Here is a 25,473-nt window from a genome sequence, read left to right on the forward strand (position 1 = left end):
AGTTTTTAGGGATCTTGGTCTTTTGCTTATTACTGTTCGCTGCCCATCAAGTAGTTTCTTGTACAACGCATCGCTTCAATGACACGGTAAACGGGTGTAAATGCAAGTGTGTTTGGGAGTGTGTGCGAGATTGTGTCTCTGTCGGAGGGAGACTGGTGCCAAGCAGTTTTAACACAGTTCTGAAACAAAGGGATCACTTGTGCTTTTCTTTTCCACCTTTTCCCTTCTCTTTAACAAGCACTTTCAACCTTCTCATGTCTCTGTCCAAGAAGACTTCTATAGCTGTTTCCTGGAACAGGACATAGCTATTTATTATTTTTTTTGTTTTGTTGAATTTGCTTTAAAGAGAATTACGTTGAGGTAGAATTAAAGTAAAATAAAATGGGCTATTTCCATCTATCATTTGCTAGCCGGAATCATTTCTCATGCAAAAGTTAATGATATGTAAACTGTATGGTGTAAAAAAAAAAATTAAAAATGCATCTTGACACATTGCCAGGGTAGCTCAATCATGTTTAATGCGTGTACATTTTCAAAATTCAAGAACACCTTTAGTTATTGTCTTGTATCGATGTATACTCATTGAATGCAAATTTGTGTAAATACACGACAGAAAACACAAACCCCAAAATCAAGGTAAAACTACTACTTCTGCTCTGAAGTACTCATGCTCTTTGATGTGACAAATGAAGCTTTTTTTGTTGTTTGATTTGTTTGAAAAAGAAGCGATTTTTATTTTTTATTTATTTTTTTATTTTTTATTTTTTTAAACCCTGACAATTACTGGACTTCATAGATAATTCACTGCACAGAAGTAAGAACAGGACATCTGTACCATAATAAGCAGCTGCAGACTCCAGAACGAGCTGAGGGCATGGTTAGCCGGCTCCAATGCCTGCTGATTCAAATCAGACAAAGCTTATAGGCTTATTATTCATCTTAGGTATAGTTAAACAACACAAGGAACACTTGTAGCAAAACATTTGTCTGTTTAGAAAGTATGGTAAGATACGCGTTGTTACTAAGCAATCATATGCAATTACATATCAAAGTCCGTCTAGTCAAGAGGACCATACAAAGTTGATCCAAAAAGAAGACTGGTCATGTAGAAACAATGAATTTAGAATCCTGTTCAAAGTAAATCTCAAGTGAAAAGCTCATGTGCATTGCTCTCTCGGAACACATTTTATTTAAACGGTACATGGCTTATTGAATGTTCGCATGATTGACCGGCCATAGAAAAGCAAAAACTACAGTATTGCATCTGGGATGATGAGATTTTGAGATTGGATTTCGAGTCTCCCTGCAACATCATTAGAAACACTCCTTTAAAAAATATAGACTTGGCTCGACCAGCCTATTATTCCCTTTTATCTATAAAAACTGGAACAACAATATTTACAACTTGATTTTACTACTTATAAACAGTGTATCATAGATCCATAGGGTTTCCCTGCAAACGCTGCTCTGTTTAAACAACCATTTCCATGAGTACAGGTATCAGAAAGGACAGGATTGTCAAAGAAAATGTCCCCAGTGCAACAGTGTATGTGTTGGTAAATGGATCACGATTGCACTATATACAGGCGATGGGGTATGACTTGGTTTTCTGGTTGGTCGCCCCTCGATGGCGTAGCCATGTGCAGAGTGAACAGAGGCTCACACAGCTCCTCTTCTAAGCCTCTCCTTATGTCACTCACACAGAAGACTGGTCCCATACCTGAAATACAGAGAGAGCCATAGAAGATCAACTCTACTCATGTGGGTCATTCCACCAATTAGGTTCCTGTTGAGTAGTGTAAACAAATCTAATTTTAACATTCTGTCATAAAGAGCACATTTTCAACTGAATTAAAATCAATATTTTTTTAATCTGTAAAAAAAAAAATACTATTAAGTGCCTGTCAACAAGTAAGAGGCAAATAAAATAGCAGGTTTACAACTTCATCTATATCTGCCATGAATGGAAGCTTGTTGAGTGCAACAGCGAGGGGCAATAACCATTTGTTACAACATTTCTAGCCTATCTATGGGGAACAGGGTTGACGTGTTATGTTTGTCAAACTCAGTTTTCCACCCGAAGACACCAGGAAATGGCCAAAAACAGTAGAACCAACTCGTCTGCTTTTACACTATGATTTGACTATTAGATGTTCAATGTCTTTAAAAAATATATATATAATAATGAATAGTTTCACCATATTAAAATGAGCATTCAGTTCATGTAACAGGGTTGACCTTAAAATGAATCACTGATATAAATAATCTTCAGAATTGACTTCGTCAAATTAACAAAATAACTAGGGCTCTATGATGGTGAAAACTTGGAGAAATGTTGGGGTTAGGTGGGTTAAAATCTTCCTCGAAGTCAGTGTGTGCACAGATGGTCATGTTAAAATGCTGAGTTTTGGCACTTTAGCAAGTCTATATTCATATTTAAAAAATCAGATTTATTGAATTTTCCATGTCTATCTTAAAGGGCACTTCATGTAATATAACAAGCTTTTACAATTTATACATTTGTGCACAATACCTACTTAAAATATTAATGGGACGCAAAGGGCACTCATTTTGTGGAATGACCCATGTAGTATTGGACTGTAGTGTACCAAATTCACAATCAATCCTAACACTTTTGGCCAATTGATGTAATAGTGATGGAATTCCTAGTGTGGGTGTGTATGATTGTACCTTATTGACAGGGGTGAGCTGTGTGCGGCGGTCAGAGCCGGTGTGGAGACGTTGGTGGTCGTCAAACCTCCCAGGGGATCTCTCTCTGCGGCTGTCTAGTCTGGGGCCTGGGGACTTCTCTCTGTCCAGGGGGCGTGCCGGGGACTTGTCCCGCCGGAACTCGGTTCGGCCCTCCCGGTAGCGGTGTGGTGTGCTGGGCTCACGGTGAAGCCCCTCATGGCTGCCAGGGCCTGAGGCCAGACGCTTGGAGATGTGCTCTGTGTATGTGGGTGGACCTCTCTTACTGGGGCTGCTGTAGAGACAAGCAGAAGACAAATAAATGTATGGAGACAAATAAGCTGCTGTTGTTTCAGCTCAAATTAGAGAAAATTCAGGGCTAAAATCATTACCATACAGATTTGGGCTTTAATCGACAAAATAACAATGGCTGCGATACACTGAGCGAACAAAAAAATAAGAACACCTCGCTAATATTGAGTTGCACCCATTTGCCCTCAGAACAGCCTCAATTCGTCAGGGCATGGACTCTACAAAGTGTCAAGCGTTCCACAGGGATGCTGGCCAATGTTCACTCCAATGCTTCCCACAGTTGTGTCAAGTTGGATGTCCTTTGTGTGGTGGACCATTCTTGATACACACAGGAAACTGTTGAGCGTGAAAAAACCAGCAGCGTTGCAGTTCTTGACAAAAACTGGTACGCCAGGCACCTACTACCATACCCCGTTAAAAGGCACTTCAGTCTTTTGTCTTGCCCTCTGAATGGCACACATACACAATCCATGTCTCAAGGATTAAAAATACTTCTTGAACCTGTCTCCTCCCCTTCATCTACACTGACTGTAGTGGATTTAAGTGACATCAGTAAGGGATCATAGCTTTCACCATGTCAGGCTTTCATGGACAGAGCATGTGTTCTTAATGTTTTGTACACTCTGTGTATATTTGCCTTCCAAGCTTTGCTAACAGCAATGCAAACTCATAACAGTAGGTGGCACTGAAGCCCCTTTCAACATTTAGCACAAGACTTGTGACGCAGTGTATCTAGTATTCTAGTTTCCTTTGTTTACTTGTATGTGCATCTACTACCCTTCACCATAGATGTAGTTAATGGTACAGTAGTTCCAGTCCATTAGCTAAAGGTTTGGGGTCGAGAACATGACAGAGAGCGCTCACCCCCGGCTGGAGCCGGTCCTCTGCAGCTCCCCAGACTCCCTGACCAGGTTGCCCTTGCAGCAGATAACCCGCAGCTTGTTCTGATAGGACGAGGCCAGGTAGATGGCCCCGGAGGAGATTGCTGGACCCAGGTAACGGGGGTTAGGGATGTCCAGATGGGCTAGAACTGGAGGGCTACACACAGGTACACAGACACAAGCCTCATTTATACCTGGTTCCTTTGTCTTGATCTTATCCACCTTGTGATTGTGCCCAAGTTGTAGCTGTTGCATCTACCCATGGTAGTAACATGTGTCTCTCTTGCATCCACTGTGTCCAGATATGCTGTTCCCTCCCTGTATGTAAACCATTTGACAGATATTCTTTCAAAATAATATTTGTATTTATTTGACATGAAAATACATCCGCTCATGAATGGTCTACCATATAGCCAGTTAGACAGATTTGGACAGCAATGCTTAAAAAAATGATAAATTCAAAATGAGAGACTACAAGGACAAGACTGTTGATGCTACAATGATAATGAAAATATTTCATAAACCAAGAGAGGAATTGCTAAAAACTCAACCAAAGAAGAAAAACAACCCAACTGTCTTTTGCACCAAGTACACCGAGGGTTTGGAGAAAATGAAAGCAATCCTGACAAAGCACTGGCATATTCTGCAATCGCACACCTCTTCAAGGAACCCCCACTAGTGGTCTATAAGTGCGATCGCAATATTGGAGATCTGACCTGGCCCCTGAACCCACTCAAACACTCTTGACGCCCATTCCAAATGGGAACTACAAATGTGGCTCATGTGCACAGTGCAATAGCACTATAAAGACATCCTTCTTCAGACACCCACATGCAGGTTGAGAAATCCCTGCTAGGGGAATCTCATCACCTGTTCATGTGGGAAAGCCTACGTAGGACAAACGAAAAGACAAAATAAAGCAACGCATAGCTGAACACGTCAGCTCAATCAGGTGTAAGAACATTGACTATCCAGGAGCAGCTCACAATGTTGAAGCTAATCATCCCATCTCCTCCCTCAAATACACAGGCGTTGAGCATGTTGCTCTACCAAGGAGAGGTAACATCGAGATCTTAAAAACATTGACCCCTAGTGGTCTGAATATGGACTTTGATCTCAGGCCCTTATGAACAATTCTCTCTTTTATGAACAATTCTCTCTTTTATGAACAAGTCTCTCTTTTATGAACAAGTCTTATTAATTGATACATTATTTCTACAGCCTACCATCGTACACCCAATATGTTCCCTCTGTTGATGATGCTTTTCTGCATTTCTTAATGATGTGGACACCGAGGAACTTGAAGCTCTCGACCCGCTCCACTAAAGCCCAATCGATGTGAATGGGGTCATAATCGCCCCTCCGTTTCCTGTAGTCCACAATCAGCTCCTTTGTCTTGCTGACATTGAGGGAGAGGTTGTTGTCTTGGCTACCAGGTCTCTGACCACCTCCCTATAGACTGCCTAATTGTTGTCAGTGTTCTGGCTATGAGGTTGCTACAGGGGCTCAAGAGGGACGAACAGTAATATTGCAGATTTAGTTTCTCATTTCTGAAGTGAAGGTCATTAGGGAGTACGAGAGCAAAGACGACTGCTTCGGCTGCATGAACCTCTAACTCTGCCGCATGGGGATTTGTCAGATTATAGTCGGGTGTGGTTTTGTTTCATCCAATGGCAGTGTCCACGATAAGGTAAAGGTGCTAACATGGGACGAATGTCATTAAAACATTGTTTGTTTGGTTGACAAGATGAACTCTGCTCATTAGTCAGTCATACGCGGCGGACCCTCAAGACTTCTGCAAATTTCATCTTTTGTCGCCTCGAGCTGCAAGCCAACTGCTTGTGTTTTTCAGGACGCTGCCCTACTACCATTGAAGTCTGAGACCTTTGCCGCTTACGATGGCTCGTGTGTAAGAGCCCTTGACCTGCAGTCAATTGACCAACTTCCCCTCTACTGGCCTCATGGGTCAACTGTTCTTAATATTTTTTGTTATTTCAGAATTAATCACCATCATTTATTTAAAATCTGGTATTTCTATGTCAAACGTTTTAGTTATACAGTGACCTCCGTAATTATTGGGACAGTAAAGCATTTTTCTTTTTTTGGCTCTTTTACTTAAAATGTTTGGATTTGAAATCAAACAATGACTATGATGTTAATGTGCAGACTGTCAGCTTCAATTTGAGGGTGTTTTCATCCATATCGGGTGAACTGTTTAGAAATTACAGCACTTTGTACATAGTCCCCCAATTTTAGGGAACCATTACCAAAAGTATCACTTAAACAGTGCATTCGGAAAGTATTCAGACCCCTTGACTTTTTCCACATTTTGTTACAGCCTTTTTCAAAAATTGATTGATGAAAAAAATAACTATTTAATCTACACACAATACCCCATACTGACAAAGCGAAAACCGGTTTTAAGAAAATGTTTCACATAAAATAATAAAATACCCTTATTTAAATAAGTATTCAGAGCCCCTTCTATTGATCATCCTTGAGATGTTTCTACAACTTTATTGGAGTCCACGTGGAGTCCACGTGTGGTAAATTCAATTGCATAGACATGATTTGGAAAGCAAACACCTGAGTTGACAGTGCATGTCAGAGCAAAAACCAAACCATGAGGTTGAAGGAATTGTCCGTAGAGCTCCGAGACAGGTTTGTGTCGTGGCACAGATCTGGGGAAGGGTACCAAAACATGTCTACAGCATTAAAGGTCCCCAAGAACAGTTACCTCCATAAATCTTAAATGGAAGAAGTTTGGAACTCCAAGACTTCCTAGAGCTGGCCACCCAGCCAAACTGTGCAATCAGGGGTGAAGGGCCTTGGTCAAGGAGTTAACCAAGAACCCTATGGTCACTCTGACAGAGCTCCAGAGTTCCTCTGTGGAGATGGGAAAACCTTCCAGAAGGAAAACCATCTCTGGAGCACTCCACCAATTAGGCCTTTATGAAAGTGTGGCTAGATGGAAGCCACCTCTCAGAAAAGGCACATGACAGCCCACTTGGAGTTTGCCAAAAGACTCTCAGACCATGAGAAACCAGATTCTCTGGTCTGATGAAACCAAGATGGAACTCTTTGGCCTGAATGCCAAGGGTCATGTCTGGAGGAAAATTGGCACCATCCCTACGGTGATGCATGGTGGTGGCAGCATCATGCTGTGGGGATGTTTTTCAGCGGCAGGAACTGGGAGACAAGTCAGGATCGAGGGAAAGATGAATGGAGCAAAGTACAGAGAGATCTTTGATGAAAACCTGCTCCAGAGTGCTCAGGATGTCAGACTGGGCCGAAGGTTCCCCTTCCAACAGGACAATGACCCTAAAGCACACAGCCAAGACAAAGCAGGAATCATTTCGGTACAAGTCTCAATGTCCTTGTGTGGCCCAGCCAGAGCCCGGATTTGAACCCGATCCAACATCTCTGGAGTGACCTGAAAATAGCTATGCAGCGACGCTCCCCATCCAACCTGACAAAGCTTGAGAGGATCTGCAGAGAAGAATGGGAGAAACTCTCCAAATACAGGTTTGCCAAGCATGTAGCATCATACCCAAGAAGACTCGAGGCTGTAATCACTGCCAAAGGTGCATCAAGGTACTGAGTAAAGGGTCTGAATACTTGTGTTTTTGTTGGGTTTCTTTTAACCTGTTTTTGCTTTGTCATTATGGAGTATGGTGTGTAGAATGATGAGGGGGTGGCGGGGACATTTTAATCCATTTTAGAATAAGGCTGTAACAAAATGTGGAAAAGGTCAAGGGGTCTGAATACATTCCGAACTAACTGTGTGAATTAAAGTAGTAAAAGGAAAGTATTTGGTCCCATAGTCGTAGAACACAATGACTACATCAAGCTTGTGACTCATTTGTTGGATGCATTTGCTGATTGCTTGGGTTGTGTTTCAGATTATTTTGTGCCCAATATACATTAGTGTTAAATAATGTATTATGTCATTTTGGGGTAACATTTATTGTAAATAAGAATAGAACACTTCTACATTAATGTGAATGCTACAATGATTACTGATAATCCTGGCTGAATCGTGAATAATAATAACAAATATCATACACCACCAAAAATGTTAACCTCCCTTGTTATTGTAGTGGTGAGAGGTCAGCATGTCTTGGGGGTATGATATTTGTGCGTCTGTAACTTTCTCACTTATTCACAATTCATTCAGGATTATCCGTAATCATGGTAGCCTCCACATTCATGTATAAGTGTTGAGAAACATATTCTATTCTTATTTCCAATAAAAAACGCCTCCAAAATGACACAACCCATCTGTGTGAGGTGTTTACTTTCATTGCAAAGTAGATTTAACAAGAAAAGCTGTATGACCCTGATTTAGCCCACTGCAGTAAAAGGTTAAAAGGTTAACGCAAGCCGCTTGTGGATTTGTCAGCTCCAGTTCCACCTCTGACACTGCCAAAACAACCGATGCGGATGTCAATCTGATTTCATCTAGCCCCAAGTCTGGAACAACAATACCCATCAGGCTATTCCGAGAGTTGAGAGGAATTAATAACATCATGCTAAAATCAATCATGTCTGCCATTTAGCACAATGGATGAATAGAAAATGAAAATCAGACATGGGGGGGGGGGGGGGGGGGGGGGCGTTATTGGAGATCTCTTCTCTATTATTGTGTGTGTTATTCTCAATTTGTGGCATTGATTGTGGTCGCATAGGCCTACTCGGACAAATACTGAAGCTTTTGTCATGTGCAAGTTCTTATTGTGTGAGTTTGTGTTTCGGTCATTTTTTCTTTACCCAAGTGCAGCATGTCCCTGAACCTCGATCACATCCAAGGAGTTAAAGTATGTCACAAACAGGTAGGGCTCTCTGTAAGCTGTTCAAGACAGATAAGGAAAGGGTTACGTTACAAAAGTCACAAAATACGCTACTGGTACTCAGATTCACATTTCTAGCAATCTTCTTGTTATGACAATACTACATCAAATCCACCACAACGCATACCACTTTGTTAGAACTGTACTATGTGAAGATACAGATAGTGTATACTGTACACACCAAAGGCCAGGGGCAGACGACTCCATTTGATTTCTTCAGTGCGGCTCCTTCGTCCGTATGCGTCCACAAACACTCCAAACTCTGTCACAGAACAATAGTCCTTAACTACTGTGTCGATGAATGTACCTTGGCATGTTTTACAATCATTCTGTGGTTGTTGTGGGGGCAATACAACACAATGTTATGTGATATGTACAGTAAAACGGGTAATACAATATCACCCCGGCAAGATGAATTTATTGCAATTGCAAAAGCCAAGACTGATCTCACCATGGAAGCAGAGCAGGTACTCCTCCTTCTGCAGAGTGCTGGTGACCTGCATTATGGAGATGGGGAAGCTGTGGCAGGAGGAAGCGAACACCGCCGAGGCCAACGACATGTCCTTCTTCTCCAGGAACTCTACAGGGGCGACACAGTGTGTAACACGCTCTCTGTCACAGATAGGGTGGTAGGTAGCCTAGTGGTTAAGAGCGTTGGGCCTGTAACTGAAAGGTCACTGGTTCTAATCCCGAGCCGAATAGGTGAACAATCTGTTGATGTGCCCTTGAGCAAGGCACTTAAACCCTATGCGTTTAGGGTTGCATGAGCGTTCATGCAAGTCGTTCTGGATAAGCGCATCTGCGGAATGACTCAAATGTAAATATAGAATCAGCATTAGAATAACCATGGAAAGGATTTAGTGGCATCAACCTTTTTAACACGTGAATAGTAGAGAGGCTTGTTTACATGTAGCATTTTTGGATTGGTCACAGTTCATTTTCTGGTACTCATGAGTTCCAGTGGGTTTACTGAGAGGAACGGCCAACAATGAAAGCCACTAACCCTCCAGGACATACTGCTTCATCTCAATCTCGTAGAATTTGTTGGTGCCGATGATGATGCTGTAGCTGGTCAGGTGGATGCAGCTGCAGGGCTCCAGAGTCTCGATCTCCTGATGGAGGGGTGGTGGAAGGAGGTTGTTAGAGAACTAGCGAGGGAATACAGCTGCTGGACTGATAGGAGGAACAGACTTTTCTTCAGTTGCAGTTCAATATAAATGAGGTGCATGTCTAGTCACTGTGAGCTGTCTTGTGGGTCAATTTAATTTCCTCTGTAACCAGAAAGTGATGTGTTTATCGTTCCATCTGATCATTTGTTTCAACTTTGAGGTGATACTCACCTTGCGAATGCAGAACTTGTTGAGGTTGTCATTGTAACGCAGAATTGTAATCTTGTTAGGCATTGCTGCACAGATACAAGGCCCATTATCTATCTGTAGACAGACACATCCACAAAGTCATTGACAGTTATGATAAGGGATAAGCATTTCTTCGGTCAAAGGATGACCAATTGAATCAATGCCCCCAACCCCTAAGAAACCACTAGACTTACTCTGCCTGCAGAGAAGAGGTGGCAGCCCTTGACCGTCTCAAAGATAAATGGTTCCAGTTCAGACTGGGCAGGCAGGTGGGACTGGGCCAGAGACTGCTTCACCTTTTTAATCTCCACCAGACACAGCGCCCTCTCATCCCCTACAGGCCAAACACAGACATTACCCCTCCCTTCAATTCAGTCGGACTGACAAATAAATGAGACAGTCGACGATGTACTGTATATATGTGCTGTTATCACTGATTGAGTCAAGTCGGCTTTCATACCAACAATCATCAGCAGCTTCTCATGCTCCTTCATGATGTGGATCTGGAAGACGGAGCCCAGGCCAGGGATGTGGGTCAGGGAGTTTTTGATTACATTCAGGGCGTACAGACCCTCCTCAGAGCCCACTAACACTATCTGTGAGAGGGGAAAGAACACACGTCACTGGTAGTGTACTGTACACTGTGGGACTACATGAAGTGCATATGTTATCAACACACGTAAAAGTGGTAAGGCGGAAGAGAAACTATCAACCCATACGCTCAAAAGTCTAGTTTACTCTTTATTATATTACCTGGTCTGTGAGGGGGAGAGTACAGTTGATGTCAAGCCTGTCATCTCCCTCCAGCTTCAGCAAAGAGTTCCCAAGCAGTTTCTGGTGGACGGGAGACAGAAACACATGGTCAGGAGGCTCACAGGTTCAGTATGGTGGGAGAGGCACAGTCGGGAAGCTGTCAGGCTTGGTATAGGAACAGAAAGTGGGTTTATATTAAGGTAGTTGGGTGGGTGCAGGAACAGGGTAATCAGGCAGAGTGAACGGGGGGGGGGGTAGAGAGACTCCACAAAAGGGGTGTCAAACTCATTCCACGGAGGGCTGAGTTTCTGTGGCTTTTTGGTTTTTCCAATCAGCTCAAGACCTAGACAACCAGGCGAGGGGAGTTCCTTACTAATTAGCGACCTTAATTCATCAACCAAGGACAAGGGTGGAGCGAAAACCCACGGACATCCGGCCCTCCGTGAAATGAGTTAGACACGGGCTCTACATGGTAAGAAGTGAAAGCTGACAGTACTACCGGACAGACCACTTGTCCTGGCTACAGGAAGGCCTATTGTGTGCATAGGGCTGGTTATATCACTGTAATAGGCTCTGTGGTGAGTATGTTCACTCATCATGAACGTTGAACACCTCGCAAAACATGACATTTGAGTAAAGAAATGTACAGCGAAAAATGCTATCCAATGATCTGATCACAATACATCAAATCAAAGATATTGAACAAAAGATAGTTGCCAGGTGCTCCAACAGTCAGACTATCACTCACAGTCAACACAACATCGATAAGACAATAGAGGAAAGGATGGTGGGGACAACCAGCGTGTGGTCACAGCGTGAGGTGACCAGCAGGAAGATGACCCCGCGCTCAAGACAAACATGCACAGAATTATTCTGTTTTGTCATTGTAAATGTTGCACTGTAATCGTAAATGTATTATAGTTGTAATTGCGTGTGTATAAAGTGCCTGTGTGTCTGGTATCAACAGGAAAGCAGATAACAGCAGCCTCGTTAGACTCTTTACCTGGACCAGAGGAGACAGAACCATCTGTGTTTTGGACACAGCAGCCTATGTGCAGTGAAACCCCATGGAGCAGGCAGAATAGAGCAAATCAACAAAACATGCCCACATACAGGGAGGGACATACAGTATGACATGATGAAAAAGCAACAAACAGGAATGAGAGAGAGAGAGAGAGAGAGAGAGAAGAAGAGGGACAATTAACGCCACATATAAGAGACATCATGGATTATTTATAAAACTTTACTACTGCAGTAAATGATTAAAAAACAAAACAATTCACAATTATTTATACAGATTTAATGGATGGATGCATTATACTCAGGGTCCTATCAAGCATACAAGTATGCTGTAGCGAAGGAAAAAATCTGATGGTAAATGTAAAGTATATCCCTCATACAGTAAAAATACTGTTTTAACCTTTGATGAGTCAGACCTCAGGCATCCAAACAGAGAAACTACCTTAAAAGACAATAGCCAGAGAAACAGGGCTATATTTCCACCTGGTATTAATGACAGATATATAGTGCAGGTGAAAGCTGAATGAGAACCGACACTTTCCACCATTTACCAAACTCTTATAGTAAACGATGAGTTCTCTCTTGTTGCTGAGTGAGCCCTGTCATTAACTGTTGAGAGTTGAGCACAACCAGGATGTGGACATGAAGCTAGGGTTAGAGTTGAACTGGGATGTAGACATGAAGCTAGGGTTAGAGTAGAACTGGGATGTGGACATGAAGCTAGGGTTAGAGTTGAACTGGGAACATGAAGTTGGTTAGAGTTGAACTGGGATGTGGACATGAAGCTAGGGTTAGAGTTGAACTGGGATGTAGACATGAAGCTAGGGTTAGAGTAGAACTGGGATGTGGACATGAAGCTAGGGTTAGAGTTGAACTGGGATGTAGACATGAAGCTAGGGTTAGAGTTGAACTGGGATGTGGACATGAAGCTAGGGTTAGAGTTGAGCTGGGATGTAGACATGAAGCTAGGGTTAGAGTAGAACTGGGATGTAGACATGAAGCTAGGGTTAGAGTTGAACTGGGATGTGGACATGAAGCTAGGGTTAGAGTTGAGCTGGGATGTAGACATGAAGCTAGGGTTAGAGTTGAACTGGGATGTGGACATGAAGCTAGGGTTAGAGTTGATCTGGGATGTGAACATAAAGCTAGGGTTATTGTTAGTGTTAAGGTTAGGGCTAGGCAGTGGGGTAAAGTACTTAAGTAAAAATACTTTAAAGTACTACTTAATTGTACTGAAGAAAAATATAAACACAACATGTAAAGTGTTGGTTCCATGTTTCATGAGCTGAATTAAAAGAGCCCCAGAAATGTTCCATATGCACAGTAAGCATATTTCTCTCAAATTTTGTTCGCAAATTTGTTTTCATCCCGGTTAGTTAGCATTTCTCCTTTGACAAGATTATCCATCCAGCTGACAGGTGTAGCATATCAAGAAGCTGATTAAACAGCATGATCATCACACAGATGCACCTTGTGCTGGGGACAATAATAGGTCACTCCAAAATGTGCATTTTTGTCACACAACACAATGTCACCGATGTATCAAGTTTTGTGAGGAAATGCCATTGCCATGCTGACTGCAGGAATGTCCACCAGAGCTTTCTCTACCATAAGACGCCTCCAACGTCATTTTAGAGAATTTGGCAGGTCGTCCAACCGGCCTCACGTGTATGGCATATTTGGGCTAGCAGTTTGCTGATGTCAACAGAGTGCCCCACGGTGGCGTTATGTTATGGGCAGGAATAAGCTACGAACAATGAACAGAATTTAATTTTATCAATGGTTCCAGTTCCTGCCAATATCCATCTTTGATAAAGCTTACTTTAATACTTGTATATTTAAAAAATTATGGACATTAACTTGAGTCAACTTTTACTGTGACAATTGGGCAACTTCGCACAGCCATTTAACTCCATAGTGGTGAGTACTGTGGTACTCACTGCATCTGCCTCAGCCTTCTCCCGAGATGCTCGGCCCCCTGCCACCACAGACTCCAGCACGGCCACCCAACGCTGCTTGTCTGGGAAACTGGGAGCCATGAAGTACAGAGTCTGTCCGGGCCAGCACGACGTGTGGGGGTGGGACTCCAGCTTCAGCACATACGGCACATCTACACACATCACAGCACAGTGAGGGAACGAGGGGAACAGTTATTTCCTAAGCACAGATCATGATCCTACTAATAAGTTAATAAGTCAACACAAGTATGTGGGTACCTGACTTTGCGGTGTTGGGCAGCTCAGACGCCCCGACAGCCCCGTGCACCATCACCTCTCCATCAGACAGACACAGCTCAAACTCATCCAGTGGCTTTACTGAGTCTGAACAACACCAACAATCAACAATCAACATTCACTAAGAAATACACAGACTAAAAGGCACCAACTGGCAGCAATCAAGAACACTGTAAGCTAAATGCAATAAGAATGAATTGTTAACAAAAAAATTGAAAAAAGTTCAACCTATTTCATAATCATATGTACTGTAGGGACAGGAAATGGAGTGAGACCTTCTCTGGGCTCTGTTTCATAGATGGTCACCTTGGTCCCATCCAGCACCACATACTTCCTCTCCCAGCCCTGGCCACGCTTCCCATTCCTACAGAACAAACATGTCTGTCACTGGGCCAGCAGCATAGACTATCACAGAGATAGTCAATGCCTAGAACAAATGGGGATAATACTGTAGCCTACAACTATACTTTTAGTACGAAATATACATCTCAGATCAAATCAAATATAGTGAGAGGGATTAGCAATCAGTCTAAATGCAGTCAACTTGAAGGGTAAGCAGACAGTCCGTGTTGATCTATAATATAGTCCTATTAGTCAAATTTGTTTCACAGTAGTAGTGGGCATGAAGTCCACACACCAAAATTAACAGACCCACCTGGGCTGCTTCATCCACCCCTCCAGGCGAACATGTCCGCTGGCCTCTTTCAGCTGCAAGCCAGGGGAGCTGCCCTTGTCCCGGCACAGCGCCTCAGCCATGTGCAGGGCACAGTCCCCAGGCAGGCCGCACGTGGCAGGAAGGCAGGGGGAGCATTTTGGATGGCACAAAGCATGACATTCTGAAGGAGAGAAGAAAACTGTTCATACTAGGAATGCCAGAATCACAGTACTGCATGAGCCACCCTTCTGAAAAAGCCTTGCTCAACAGAAATGTGCCTGATCATTGTGACAGGGAGAGGGTGGTCGGAACGTAACCTACCGACACAGGTGGCTGCCTGGCGACCAAAGTGCACGGTATCCAGGCACACAGTACACTTGGCAGCCCTCATGTTGAGTCCCACGGTGAAGCGGTGAGGGGTGTTGTGGTGAACGCTCTCCCTCTGCCTCCCCCTCTCCCTGTCCCTCTGACTGTCCTTCATGCGATGGCCATACTCTGAACACAGCCAGGAAAGACAGTGAGGAGGGACGGTCTCTATAGCAACCACAATTATCGGTTTGTTTGGTTTTTTAACAAGGGAAAAATCCAGTGCACCGTGTCATGACAGTTGTGCAAAGTGAGGCAACGGAAAGGAAGCATCACCAACATAATGTGAAAACGTTAAAGATAAAGAGGATCTGAAATGAAAAGGTAAATCATATTGGTCCCAACATTCACCAGTGATCAGTTCATAACTGGAACTTAACACATGCATCCAGGAATCTTCTCATTGAGGGAACAGGATGAATATGTTCCAACCAGTGGAGGCTGCTGAGAGGAGGACAGCTCATAAGAATGGCTGGAATGGCGTGAATGGAATGGCATTAACCACATAGAAACCAAGTGTTTGATATATTTGAAAACATTCCTCTCATTCTGCTCCAGCCATTACCACGAGCCCGGCCTCCCCAATTAAGGTGCCACCAACCTTCTGTGGTTTCTACATTGCGGAATAAGGTGAAAAGCTGAAAAGAAAACCCCCCTCTGTAAGGTGTGCAGGTCTGGGTTGCAGTGGTTCAAGGTGCAGGGCAGATAGCTGCCTGAGAGTCAATGGATCGGAGTGTAGGCAAACAGAAGTAAAGGCAATTGCTTCAGATTTCCAAAGCTGTGCACTTAGAGGGAGGAAGGTTTAGCTCAACAACAGAGAACTATGGAAATGTTTTCAGTCTCATTTCTCCAAGTAGAATACAGACACATACACTGTGTGTCACAAACAAATAATGTTTTTTTTAACATGATATGTTGATTTTCTGTTAGCTGGTAATGTCCAATCATCCAATATGCTGGTTTGAATTACATTTCTACAGTGATTTACCTGACGCAAGCCAGGATTGAAAATGTCTTTATGATTTATGTGCAGTACCAGTCCAAAGTTTGGACCCACCTACTCCTTCAAGGGTTTTTCTTTATTTCTGCTATTTTCTACATTGTAATGTTAGTGTTAAAGAAATCTAAATATATTTTATATTTGAGATTCTTCAAAGTAGCCAACAAGTGCTCAGCATATGTGGGAACTTCTTCAAGACTGTTGGGAAAGCATTCCTCATGAAGCTGGTTGAGAGAATGCCAAGTGTTTGCAAACCTATCATCAAGGCAAAGGGTGGTTACTTTGAAGAATCGAATTGGTTTAACATTTCTTAGGTTATTACATTATTCCATATGTCTTATTTAATAGTTTTGATGTATTCACTATTATTCTACAATGTAGAAAATAGTAAAAATAAAGAAAAACTCTTGAATGAGTAGGTGTGTCCAAACTTTTGACTGGTACTGTATGTAAAGACATGTAAACTTACATTCTATGAAAATACTTTAGTTATTAATTGAAGTGAATACTAATTCCAGAGTTAGAATAATTTAGCAGAGGGGCATTACTGGAAAGTGGAAACTCCAATACAAGCATTAGAAACCATAACGTAGCATACTATACTCTATAGAAACATCTGCCACTTGATCCCAGTGCAGAGCTTTTCAAATCTGGCCCATTCGGAGTGTGGTAGAGAGGCAAAAAGGAAGGGGATAGCAAATTGCGGACTCCATAAGTTAGGAGAACTTACTTTCAAAAGTGACTCTCCTTCTCTCTGTTGAGTGTGAGAGACAAAGGACAAAGGTCTAAGGCATTAGGAGGAAGAGGAATTTCTGTAGGACAGTAGTAGCCATCAGGAAAGCTTGCCTGAGTGATTTTAGGTCCAAGTATCTTTATAATGTCAGTTGGTGGCCTATTACTTTAATTATACTGCATTATATGGAAATATGGACACACTGCTGAAGGCCACACAGAGGTCTCATCTGATGCAGTGTGTTAGCTGGGCATAAACACTCCCATGTCCCCTTTTTCTCCTCCAGAAGGACTCACCCTCGGGGGTGGCAACCTCCTTCCTGCGGCCAGAGTTAGCGGTAGCCAGCAGGCTGCCCGGGCCCTGCTGGTGCTCGGGAGACTTCACCATGGCAGACTTCATCATCTGCTGGCGCGATGTGCCAGGGGTAGCAGGGGTACCACCATGGTCCACAGGCTTGTACTGGACTGCTGAATGTGTGTATATGTGTGAGAGTGAGAGACACACAGAGAGAGAGCGAGAGAAAGGAGAGAGAAAGAGAGGTGAGAGGAGAGAGAGAAAGAGAGAGAGAGAGAGAGAGAGAGGTGAGAGGAGAGAGAGAAAGGAGAGAGAGTGAGAGGAGAGAGAGAAAGGAGAGAGAGAGAGAGTGAGAGAAAGGAGAGAGAAAGAGAGGTGAGAGGAGAGAGAGAAAGGAGAGAGAGAGAGAGAGAGAGAGAGGGAGAGAGAGAAAGGAGAGAGAGTGAGAGGAGAGAGAGAAAGGAGAGAGAGAGAGTGAGAGAGGTGAGAGGAGAGAGAGAAAGGAGAGAGAGAGAGACACACAGAGAGAGAGAGAGAAAGGAGAGAGAGAGAGAGGTGAGAGGGGAGAGAGAAAGGAGAGAGAGAGAGAGGTGAGAGGAGAGAGAGAGAGAAGTGAGAGGAGAGAGAGATAGAGGTGAGAGGAGAGAGAGAAAGGAGAGGTGAGAGGAGAGAGAGAAAGGAGAGAGAGAGAGAGTGAGAGGAGAGAGAGAAAGGAGAGAGAGAGAGAGGTGAGAGGAGAGAGAGAAAGGAGAGAGAGAGAATATAAGGAGAGAGAGAAAGGAGAGAGACAGAGAGTGAGAGAAAGGAGAGAGGAGACAGAGAGAATGGGAGAGAGGGATCGAGAGAGATCGAGAGAGAGAGAGAGAGAGGTGAGAGGAGAGAGAGAAAGGAGACAGAGAAAGGAGAGAGAGAGAAATAAAGGAGCGAGAGAAAGGAGAGAGAGAGAGAGTGAGAGAAAGGAGAGAGGAGACAGAGAGAGTGGGAGAGAGAGATCGAGAGAGATCGAGAGAGAGAGAGAGAGAGAGGTGAGAGGAGAGAGAGAAAGGAGAGAGAGAGAGTGAGAAGAGAGAGAGAAAGGAGAGAGAGAGAGAGTGAGAGAAAGGAGAGAGAGAGAGAGGTGAGAGGAGAGAGAGAAAGGAGAGAGAGAGAGAGTGAGAGAAAGGAGAGAGAGAGAGAGGTGAGAGGAGAGAGAGAAAGGAGAGAGAGAGAGAGACACACAGAGAGAGAGAGAGAAAGGAGAGAGAGAGAGAGGTGAGAGGAGAGAGAGAAAGAGAGAGAGAGAGAGAGAGGTGAGAGGAGAGAGAGATAGAGTTGAGAGGAGAGAGAGAAAGGAGAGGTGAGAGGAGAGAGAGAAAGGAGAGAGAGAGAGTGAGAGGAGAGAGAGAAAGGAGAGAGAGAGAGGTGAGAGGAGAGAGAGAAAGGAGAGAGAGAATATAAGGAGAGAGAGAAAGGAGAGAGACAGAGAGTGAGAGAAAGGAGAGAGGAGACAGAGAGAGTGGGAGAGAGAGATCGAGAGAGATAGAGGTGAGAGGAGAGAGAGAAAGGAGACAGAGAAAGGAGAGAGAGAGAGAAATAAAGGAGCGAGAGAAAGGAGAGAGAGAGAGAGTGAGAGAAAGGAGAGAGGAGACAGAGAGAGTGGGAGAGAGAGATCGAGAGAGATCGAGAGAGAGAGAGAGAGAGAGAGAGGTGAGAGGAGAGAGAGAAAGGAGACAGAGAAAGGAGAGAGAGAAATAAAGGAGAGAGAGAAATGAGAGAGAGAGAGAGAGAGAGAGAGAGAGAGAGAGAAAGGAGAGAGGAGACAGAGAGAGTGGGAGAGAGATCGAGAGAGATTGAGAGAGATCGAGAGAGAGAGAGAGAGAGAGAGAGAGAGAGAGAGGTGAGAGGAGAGAGAGAAAGGAGACAGAGAAAGGAGAGAGAGAGAGAAATAAAGGAGTGAGAGAAATGAGAGCGAGAGCGAGAGAAAGGAGAGAGGAGACAGAGAGAGAGCGAGAGAGAGGAATTAAAGGAAAGTCACAAAGAAGTGTTGTTTGGGCCTGGTGTGAGTTTGATGTTCTGCTTGAAGCGATAGCATGCGCTGGACTACAGCCGTGGTCTTTAGTGGGATTATTTCCTGTTTATTTGAGATGACTGTGTCCTTACCTTCCTCTCGTAGGGAGCGCAGCTCCAGTCTCATCTTCTGCAGTGCATCCTCCAGCTCAGAGCAGCGGGAGCGCTCCTTGTCCAGGGCCATCTTCATGTCGCTGTACTGCAGGGGCACCGGCTGCACAGAGGGTACAGGGGACACCTGCTGGGGAACCTGGGACTGGCCCTGGGCCACCATGGCAGCCAGCAGGTCCTCTCTGCGCCGCCCAAATAGACCCTGGAACACACACACACACAGACATAATAACTGTCACAGGCAAACATTTTGAGAAAAGATTGGGGGTAGAATGAAAAGAGCCCATAGCAGACGCTAGTTAAAGGTGCTCTAGAAATGTATTCATGTACTCTGTGTCTCTGTACCTGTGTTTTGAGCTGTCCAGTCTCACCTTTTTCTTCTTGGAGCCCCCCTGGTCCACCCTGGCCTGGAGGAAGTCTATGAGTTTGGATTGCTGGGTGATGGTCCCCTCCAACTTCACTTTCTCATGGGAGAACACAGCCTGCAGGTGGAGCTAAGTGAACATTACTAAGGCAATGAATTTTTACTAACGTACCTCTCTGTGTGTGTGTGTGTGTGTGTGTGTGTGTGTGTGTGTGTGTGTGTGTGTGTGTGTGTGTGTGTGTGTGTGTGTGTGTGTGTGTGTGTGTGTGTGTGTGTGTGTGTGTGTGTGTGTGTGTGTGTGTGTGTGTGTGTGTGTGTGTGTGTGTGTGTGTGTGTGTGTGTGTGTGTGTGTGTGTGTGTGTGAGTGAGTGAGTGAGTGAGTGTGTGTGTGAGGGAGTGTAGCTGTACCTGGATGTTCTCCAGCTGGTACTCCAGGTCAGTCCTCTCAGTCTTCAGCAGGTCAGTCTGGTCCAGAGCCTCCTGCAGCCCCTGGGTCAGCCGGAAGATGTGGCTCTTCTGAACATCCATCTGCTGCTGCAGGTTACCTTGCTGTGGAGGGACACCAGCAGTATAAACATGATGTGATGTTTCACTTCTCACAAGACGCACAAACATATCGGGTTATAATAGAGGCATGTTTAACATGACATGATATTAATGACTCAATTGCAACACATGCAGAATAAGAGGAAAGCATAACCCACGTCATCCAGCAGCCTCTGTTTCAGCTCCCTCTCACTCTCCAGTTTCTGCTGCAGACTCCTGGCATTCATCTCCAGCATGGCATGCTTCTTCTCCAGTTCATTCAGCTAGAGGGCCAGAGGCAAGAAAATATGTACAGGTCTGCTTTAGCCAAACAGACAGAGAGACAGAGAGACAGACAGAGAGAGAGACAGACAGAGAGAGAGAGAGACCGAGAGAATGACAGATGGATACACAGACATAGAGAGAGATGAACAGGCAGACACATAAGGCTCACTGTGTCAGACAGGCTCTCTGCTTTGAGTCTCTGGTCCTTGAGGGCCTCCTGCAGAGCCAGAATCTCAGCCTTGTGCTCCTTCACTGCCTGTTCAATAGACTGACGAGCCTCCGAGTTGCGCTGGTCCGCACGCAGCCTGAACAGGAGTAAGAGAGGGTGTTTGAGTGTTTGTGTGTTTGTGTGTTGGTGTGTGTTTGTGTTTGTGTTACCTGTTCTGCTTCTCGTTGTCCAGCAGTCTCTGGATCTCCCTGGTCCTCCTCTCAGCCTGGTTCTTCTCTTCCTCCAGGGCTCCCCTCCAGGCATCCCATTGCCTCTCCTTCTCCAGCAGCTCATCATTCAGGGTCTCCAGCTCCAGGACCTGCTCCTCCAGCATGGTGCACGTGGTCTTCAGCGTCTCAATGTTCTAACACAGGACGTGGGGGGGGGGGGGGGGGGGGTTAAATGAGAATAGGAGAATAGAAGGCACTGCTCTGCTCTGTTCCTACAGACAACATGAACAACACAGACCGATTGCAGGGGGAAAACGTACACTAGTACAACCATTTAAGGAGCTTTTCATGGTGTTTTGTGGCCTTAATGAAGCAGCCCTCTGAGTAATAGACATACTGTCCCAAACCAACATCAGCGTTGTCATATATCAATGGGTTGTGCGCCACAGTTAAAAGTGCTTTTGAGAGTTGTATAGATTCATGAAGGCAATGCATTTCGCCTATGTACTGTACATAGGGCTGACACTGAGCTAGGTCTTTATGCTTCCTATTTCTCTGCTTGAGACAAACACTGGGATACAAATATAGCTGCAGCAGCACCATGGTCCTCTGAAGTCCACACATCCAGGGCTGACACGACCTGGGAACGATGTGGATGACACATCCCTCCCACTCACGGTCGGATCCCTCATCTATGACTTCCATCCCTGGTTACACAACCACTAGCTAGGACAGAGAGACTGAGAGATGAAGCTACTGAACGCCTACACACCCCCTCCCACAGGGGCAGAGCACAGCGTCACACAGCCTCCAATTCCTCTCTCTGCTCACTGAGCTAGCGCTTCATAACAAAAGAACAGTCCAGTATCTTCTGCCTGATTTATACTCCACTTAATCACAGTAGCTGCTGAAGTGTGTGTGTATGTTTTTGTGTGTGTCACCTGTAATTGATTGTTGAGGACCGAGGAGAGTTATGTGTTTTGGGGCATATATGAGAGAGAGAGAGATTATTTCACTTCTGTTCATTATCCATTTCACTTTCTATGGCAATGTAAACGTGTTTCCCATGCCAATAAAGCCCATTGAATTGAATTGAATTGAGAACATGAGAAACTAGACTCTCCATGAACACATTCTAGTAACATTAGAGTGTTGTACACTGAGCAGGATGGGTGTGAGCGTGAGTCACACCTGTTTCTGGTTGTTGAGGTGCATCTCACGGTCAGCCACCTCGCGGCGGAGGCGGTCCACGTCCTGGCCCAGCTGCAGGCGCTCCTCCGTCTCGTCTGTGGCCTCGTCCAGCTGCTTGGACAGATAGAAGTTCTGTCTGTTCAGCTCAGAGTTCTCCTGGGTCAACTGGGTCAGCTGCTCCTCCAGGTCTGTGATCACCTGAGGGAGGGATGGAGAAGAATTACACCAGGTTCATTACCAGCATCTCAACACAACAGTATATGTTTTCAATGTATACCACGATGTAGTGATGTAGTGGTGGACCTGTTCATCATGTAGTGAAATAGATTGACCAATCAATGGGAAGGGGGGGAGGAGGGCATTAAGACTCATCATTTAAATGACCGTTGATGGACAAGAGTGGAAAGTCCTCAACAGAGCGTATGGATGTAATCGAAACCCGCACAGCGTTTCGTTGGATTACCGAACACTTGAGACAATCACCGTTTCCTTCAGTGAATGCTGCGTACATTACAACCCACTAAGGCAACCATTTTGCAATTAGAGATAAATATCCATGAAAACATGATTTTCTTAGACAGCCTTCACTCTCCAGGGCTGAGCAGGGAACTGCATAATCTATTCATCTGCACCATGATGTCCTTTTAATCAGCCAGCATACTAGTGCATACCCTATTCAAACGAAGGTTAGAGGCTTCTGAAGCTGAGTTAGATGTTATTCCTCTCTCTGGGGAGCCGGCTGCTCTGTACCGTCCAGGACGACAGGGCAGAGGAGTGAACAAACATCAGTCATCTCTCTCTAGCAGGCCCTAGGGGCTGAGGACTAACAGAAATGACAAAATACTCAGAAGAGATGGGAGGTCAACAATGGGACTGATAAGCCGGGATCTGTTCATCAGCAATGTGCTCTCTCCATCCTACTGGGTGCTCATGATAACACACACACGCACGCACGCACGCACGCACGCACGCACAAACACACACACACACACACACACACACACACACACACACACACACACACACACACACACACACACACACACACACACACACACACACACACACACACACACACACACACACACACACACACACACACACACACACACACACACACACACACTACTTCACTACCCTCTAAAGATGTGTAAACAAAACCTAGCCAATTCCCAACAACAGCCAAAGCACCCAGACCTTCACCTCCAGGCATGTTACATAACACTTGTCATCAGTACATAACAGTATCTATTATTGATATACTACTACCTCATGTCAATACAACCTTGCCCATGTTTCATTTCTGCTGTTTTTGAATGGTGCAGGGCTGCAAGAAGCACTGTGTTATCAATGATCTAAACAAAACAAACAGGTGCCATACACAGAAATAGACATGGGGGGGGGGCAGGTGTAACAATCTCAATTTGTTTCCGAACTTGGGAATGATTGCCTGAATATCGGCCAGCTGAATCTAGGAAGAATAGTCTTTTCTCAACAGCTTGTGAGTGGGAGGATCACAAAAGTAGGGCAAGGGGATAAAGAGAGACCATTATGTATTAACCACAATGAGACCCAGCAGTGATTCAAACAATGTGACTTTGAAGGTTTTTAAATCCCTCACCACAACACAATAACCTCATCTTCCCAGGGTTAGTTTTCATGCACTCGCTGACAAAGAGACATGAAAAGATATGGGTATATATTATTCATCACATCAACCTAAATACAAGACTAAATACAATACAAGACTTAGTTCTATTCTTGGCAAAAAAATATATGGAGGAACCGCATAAAACAAATTGATATTTTTCTAAATAGTAGAAATAGCAGTGGGGATTGAAAACAGACGGATAACCTAATTGATGCTCTAATTTTTTTCCTGGAAAAACAAAGGCCTCACTGAGCGTGATGGCTGGAAACACGGCCAATGGAAATCTGTAATAGCTGATCGTATCTGATTCAACTCAGTTAATGCCTTCGAATCCTGAAAGGAGTGAGAGAGAATAGAAAGAGAGGGAAAGAGACAGGGTAAAGAGAGGTAGCAGAGAGAGAGAGAAAAGGTGAAACAAAGGGGTGGCCTACCGCACAGCTGTCTCTGAGGGCATCATACTTGCGCTGGATCTCGTCTCGGTGGGCCTACCAGACAGAGAGAGAGAGACAGGTTTGGTGGCTGTACTGTACGTCATAACATCACAGTTTTTATTTATTTTTATTTTTTATTTCACCTTTATTTAACCAGGTAGGCTAGTTGAGAACAAGTTCTCATTTGCAACTGCGACCTGGCCAAGATAAAGCATAGCAGTGTGAACAGACAACACAGAGTTACACATGGAGTAAACAATTAACAAGTCAATAACACAGTAGAAATATATACAATGTGTGCAAAAGGCATGAGGAGGTAGGCGAATAATTACAATTTTGCAGATTAACACTGGAGTGATAAATGATCAGATGGTCATGCACAGGTAGAGATATTGGTGTGCAAAAGAGCAGAAAAGTAAATAAATAAAAACAGTATGGGGATGAGGTAGGTGAAAATGGGTGGGCTATTTACCAATAGACTATGTACAGCTGCAGCGATCGGTTAGCTGCTCAGATAGCTGATGTTTGAAGTTGGTGAGGGAGATAAAAGTCTCCAACTTCAGCGATTTTTGCAATTCGTTCCAGTCACAGGCAGCAGAGTACTGGAACGAAAGGCGGCCAAATGAGGTGTTGGCTTTAGGGATGATCAGTGAGATACACCTGCTGGAGCGCGTGCTACGGATGGGTGTTGCCATCGTGACCAGTGAACTGAGATAAGGCGGAGCTTTACCTAGCATGGACTTGTAGATGACCTGGAGCCAGTGGGTCTGGCGACGAATATGTAGCGAGGGCCAGCCGACTAGAGCATACAAGTCGCAGTGGTGGGTGGTATAAGGTGCTTTAGTGACAAAACGGATGGCACTGTGATAAACTGCATCCAGTTTGCTGAGTAGAGTGTTGGAAGCCATTTTGTAGATGACATTGCCGAAGTCGAGGATCGGTAGGATAGTCAGTTTTACGAGGGTAAGCTTGGCGGCGTGAGTGAAAGAGGCTTTGTTGAGGAATAGAAAGCCGAATTGATTTGATTTTCGATTGGAGATGTTTGATATGAGTCTGGAAGGAGAGTTTGCAGTATCGCCAGACACCTAGGTACTTATAGATGTCCACATATTCAAGGTCGGAACCATCCAGGGTGGTGATGCTAGTCGGGCATGCGGGTGCAGGCAGCGATCGGTTGAAAAGCATGCATTTGGTTTTACTAGCGTTTAAGAGCAGTTGGAGGCCACGGAAGGAGTGTTGTATGGCATTGAAGCTCGTTTGGAGGTTAGATAGCACAGTGTCCAATGACGGGCCGAAAGTATATAGAATGGTGTCGTCTGCATAGAGGTGGATCAGGGAATCGCCCGC

The 25,473-nt window shown here is 44.5% G+C and overlaps 1 protein-coding gene across 7 annotated transcripts in view; it reads right to left on the reverse strand.

Annotated features, from left to right (window-relative positions):
* Positions 1-496: 496 nt before the first annotated feature.
* The window catches only part of LOC124036192 (citron rho-interacting kinase), a 56,452-nt gene continuing 31,475 nt past the window's right edge, over positions 497-25,473 (reverse strand). For 3 of the 7 annotated variants that reach the window (XM_046350437.1, XM_046350438.1, XM_046350436.1), the window contains 26 exons: positions 24,127-24,180; positions 22,045-22,242; positions 20,854-21,047; positions 20,645-20,780; positions 20,370-20,474; positions 20,074-20,214; positions 19,673-19,795; positions 19,284-19,503; positions 17,147-17,317; positions 16,848-16,871; positions 15,073-15,246; positions 14,752-14,932; positions 14,372-14,460; positions 14,079-14,183; positions 13,803-13,972; positions 10,843-10,923; positions 10,550-10,685; positions 10,284-10,423; positions 10,072-10,164; positions 9,735-9,843; positions 9,183-9,311; positions 8,913-8,993; positions 8,652-8,730; positions 3,865-4,038; positions 2,692-2,983; positions 497-1,720 (listed from right to left, as the gene is read on the reverse strand). In XM_046350437.1, the coding sequence (XP_046206393.1) occupies positions 1,697-1,720; positions 2,692-2,983; positions 3,865-4,038; positions 8,652-8,730; positions 8,913-8,993; positions 9,183-9,311; positions 9,735-9,843; positions 10,072-10,164; positions 10,284-10,423; positions 10,550-10,685; positions 10,843-10,923; positions 13,803-13,972; positions 14,079-14,183; positions 14,372-14,460; positions 14,752-14,932; positions 15,073-15,246; positions 16,848-16,871; positions 17,147-17,317; positions 19,284-19,503; positions 19,673-19,795; positions 20,074-20,214; positions 20,370-20,474; positions 20,645-20,780; positions 20,854-21,047; positions 22,045-22,242; positions 24,127-24,180 (3,423 nt within the window). In that variant the 3' untranslated portion in view covers positions 497-1,696. The remainder of the gene's footprint in view (positions 1,721-2,691; positions 2,984-3,864; positions 4,039-8,651; positions 8,731-8,912; positions 8,994-9,182; positions 9,312-9,734; positions 9,844-10,071; positions 10,165-10,283; positions 10,424-10,549; positions 10,686-10,842; positions 10,924-13,802; positions 13,973-14,078; positions 14,184-14,371; positions 14,461-14,751; positions 14,933-15,072; positions 15,247-16,847; positions 16,872-17,146; positions 17,318-19,283; positions 19,504-19,672; positions 19,796-20,073; positions 20,215-20,369; positions 20,475-20,644; positions 20,781-20,853; positions 21,048-22,044; positions 22,243-24,126; positions 24,181-25,473) is intronic. The other 4 variants (XM_046350440.1, XM_046350443.1, XM_046350441.1 and 1 more) reach the window with 4 other exon arrangements.

This window comes from Oncorhynchus gorbuscha, linkage group LG05, assembly GCF_021184085.1.
Source record: "Oncorhynchus gorbuscha isolate QuinsamMale2020 ecotype Even-year linkage group LG05, OgorEven_v1.0, whole genome shotgun sequence".
Taxonomy (NCBI): domain Eukaryota; kingdom Metazoa; phylum Chordata; class Actinopteri; order Salmoniformes; family Salmonidae; genus Oncorhynchus; species Oncorhynchus gorbuscha.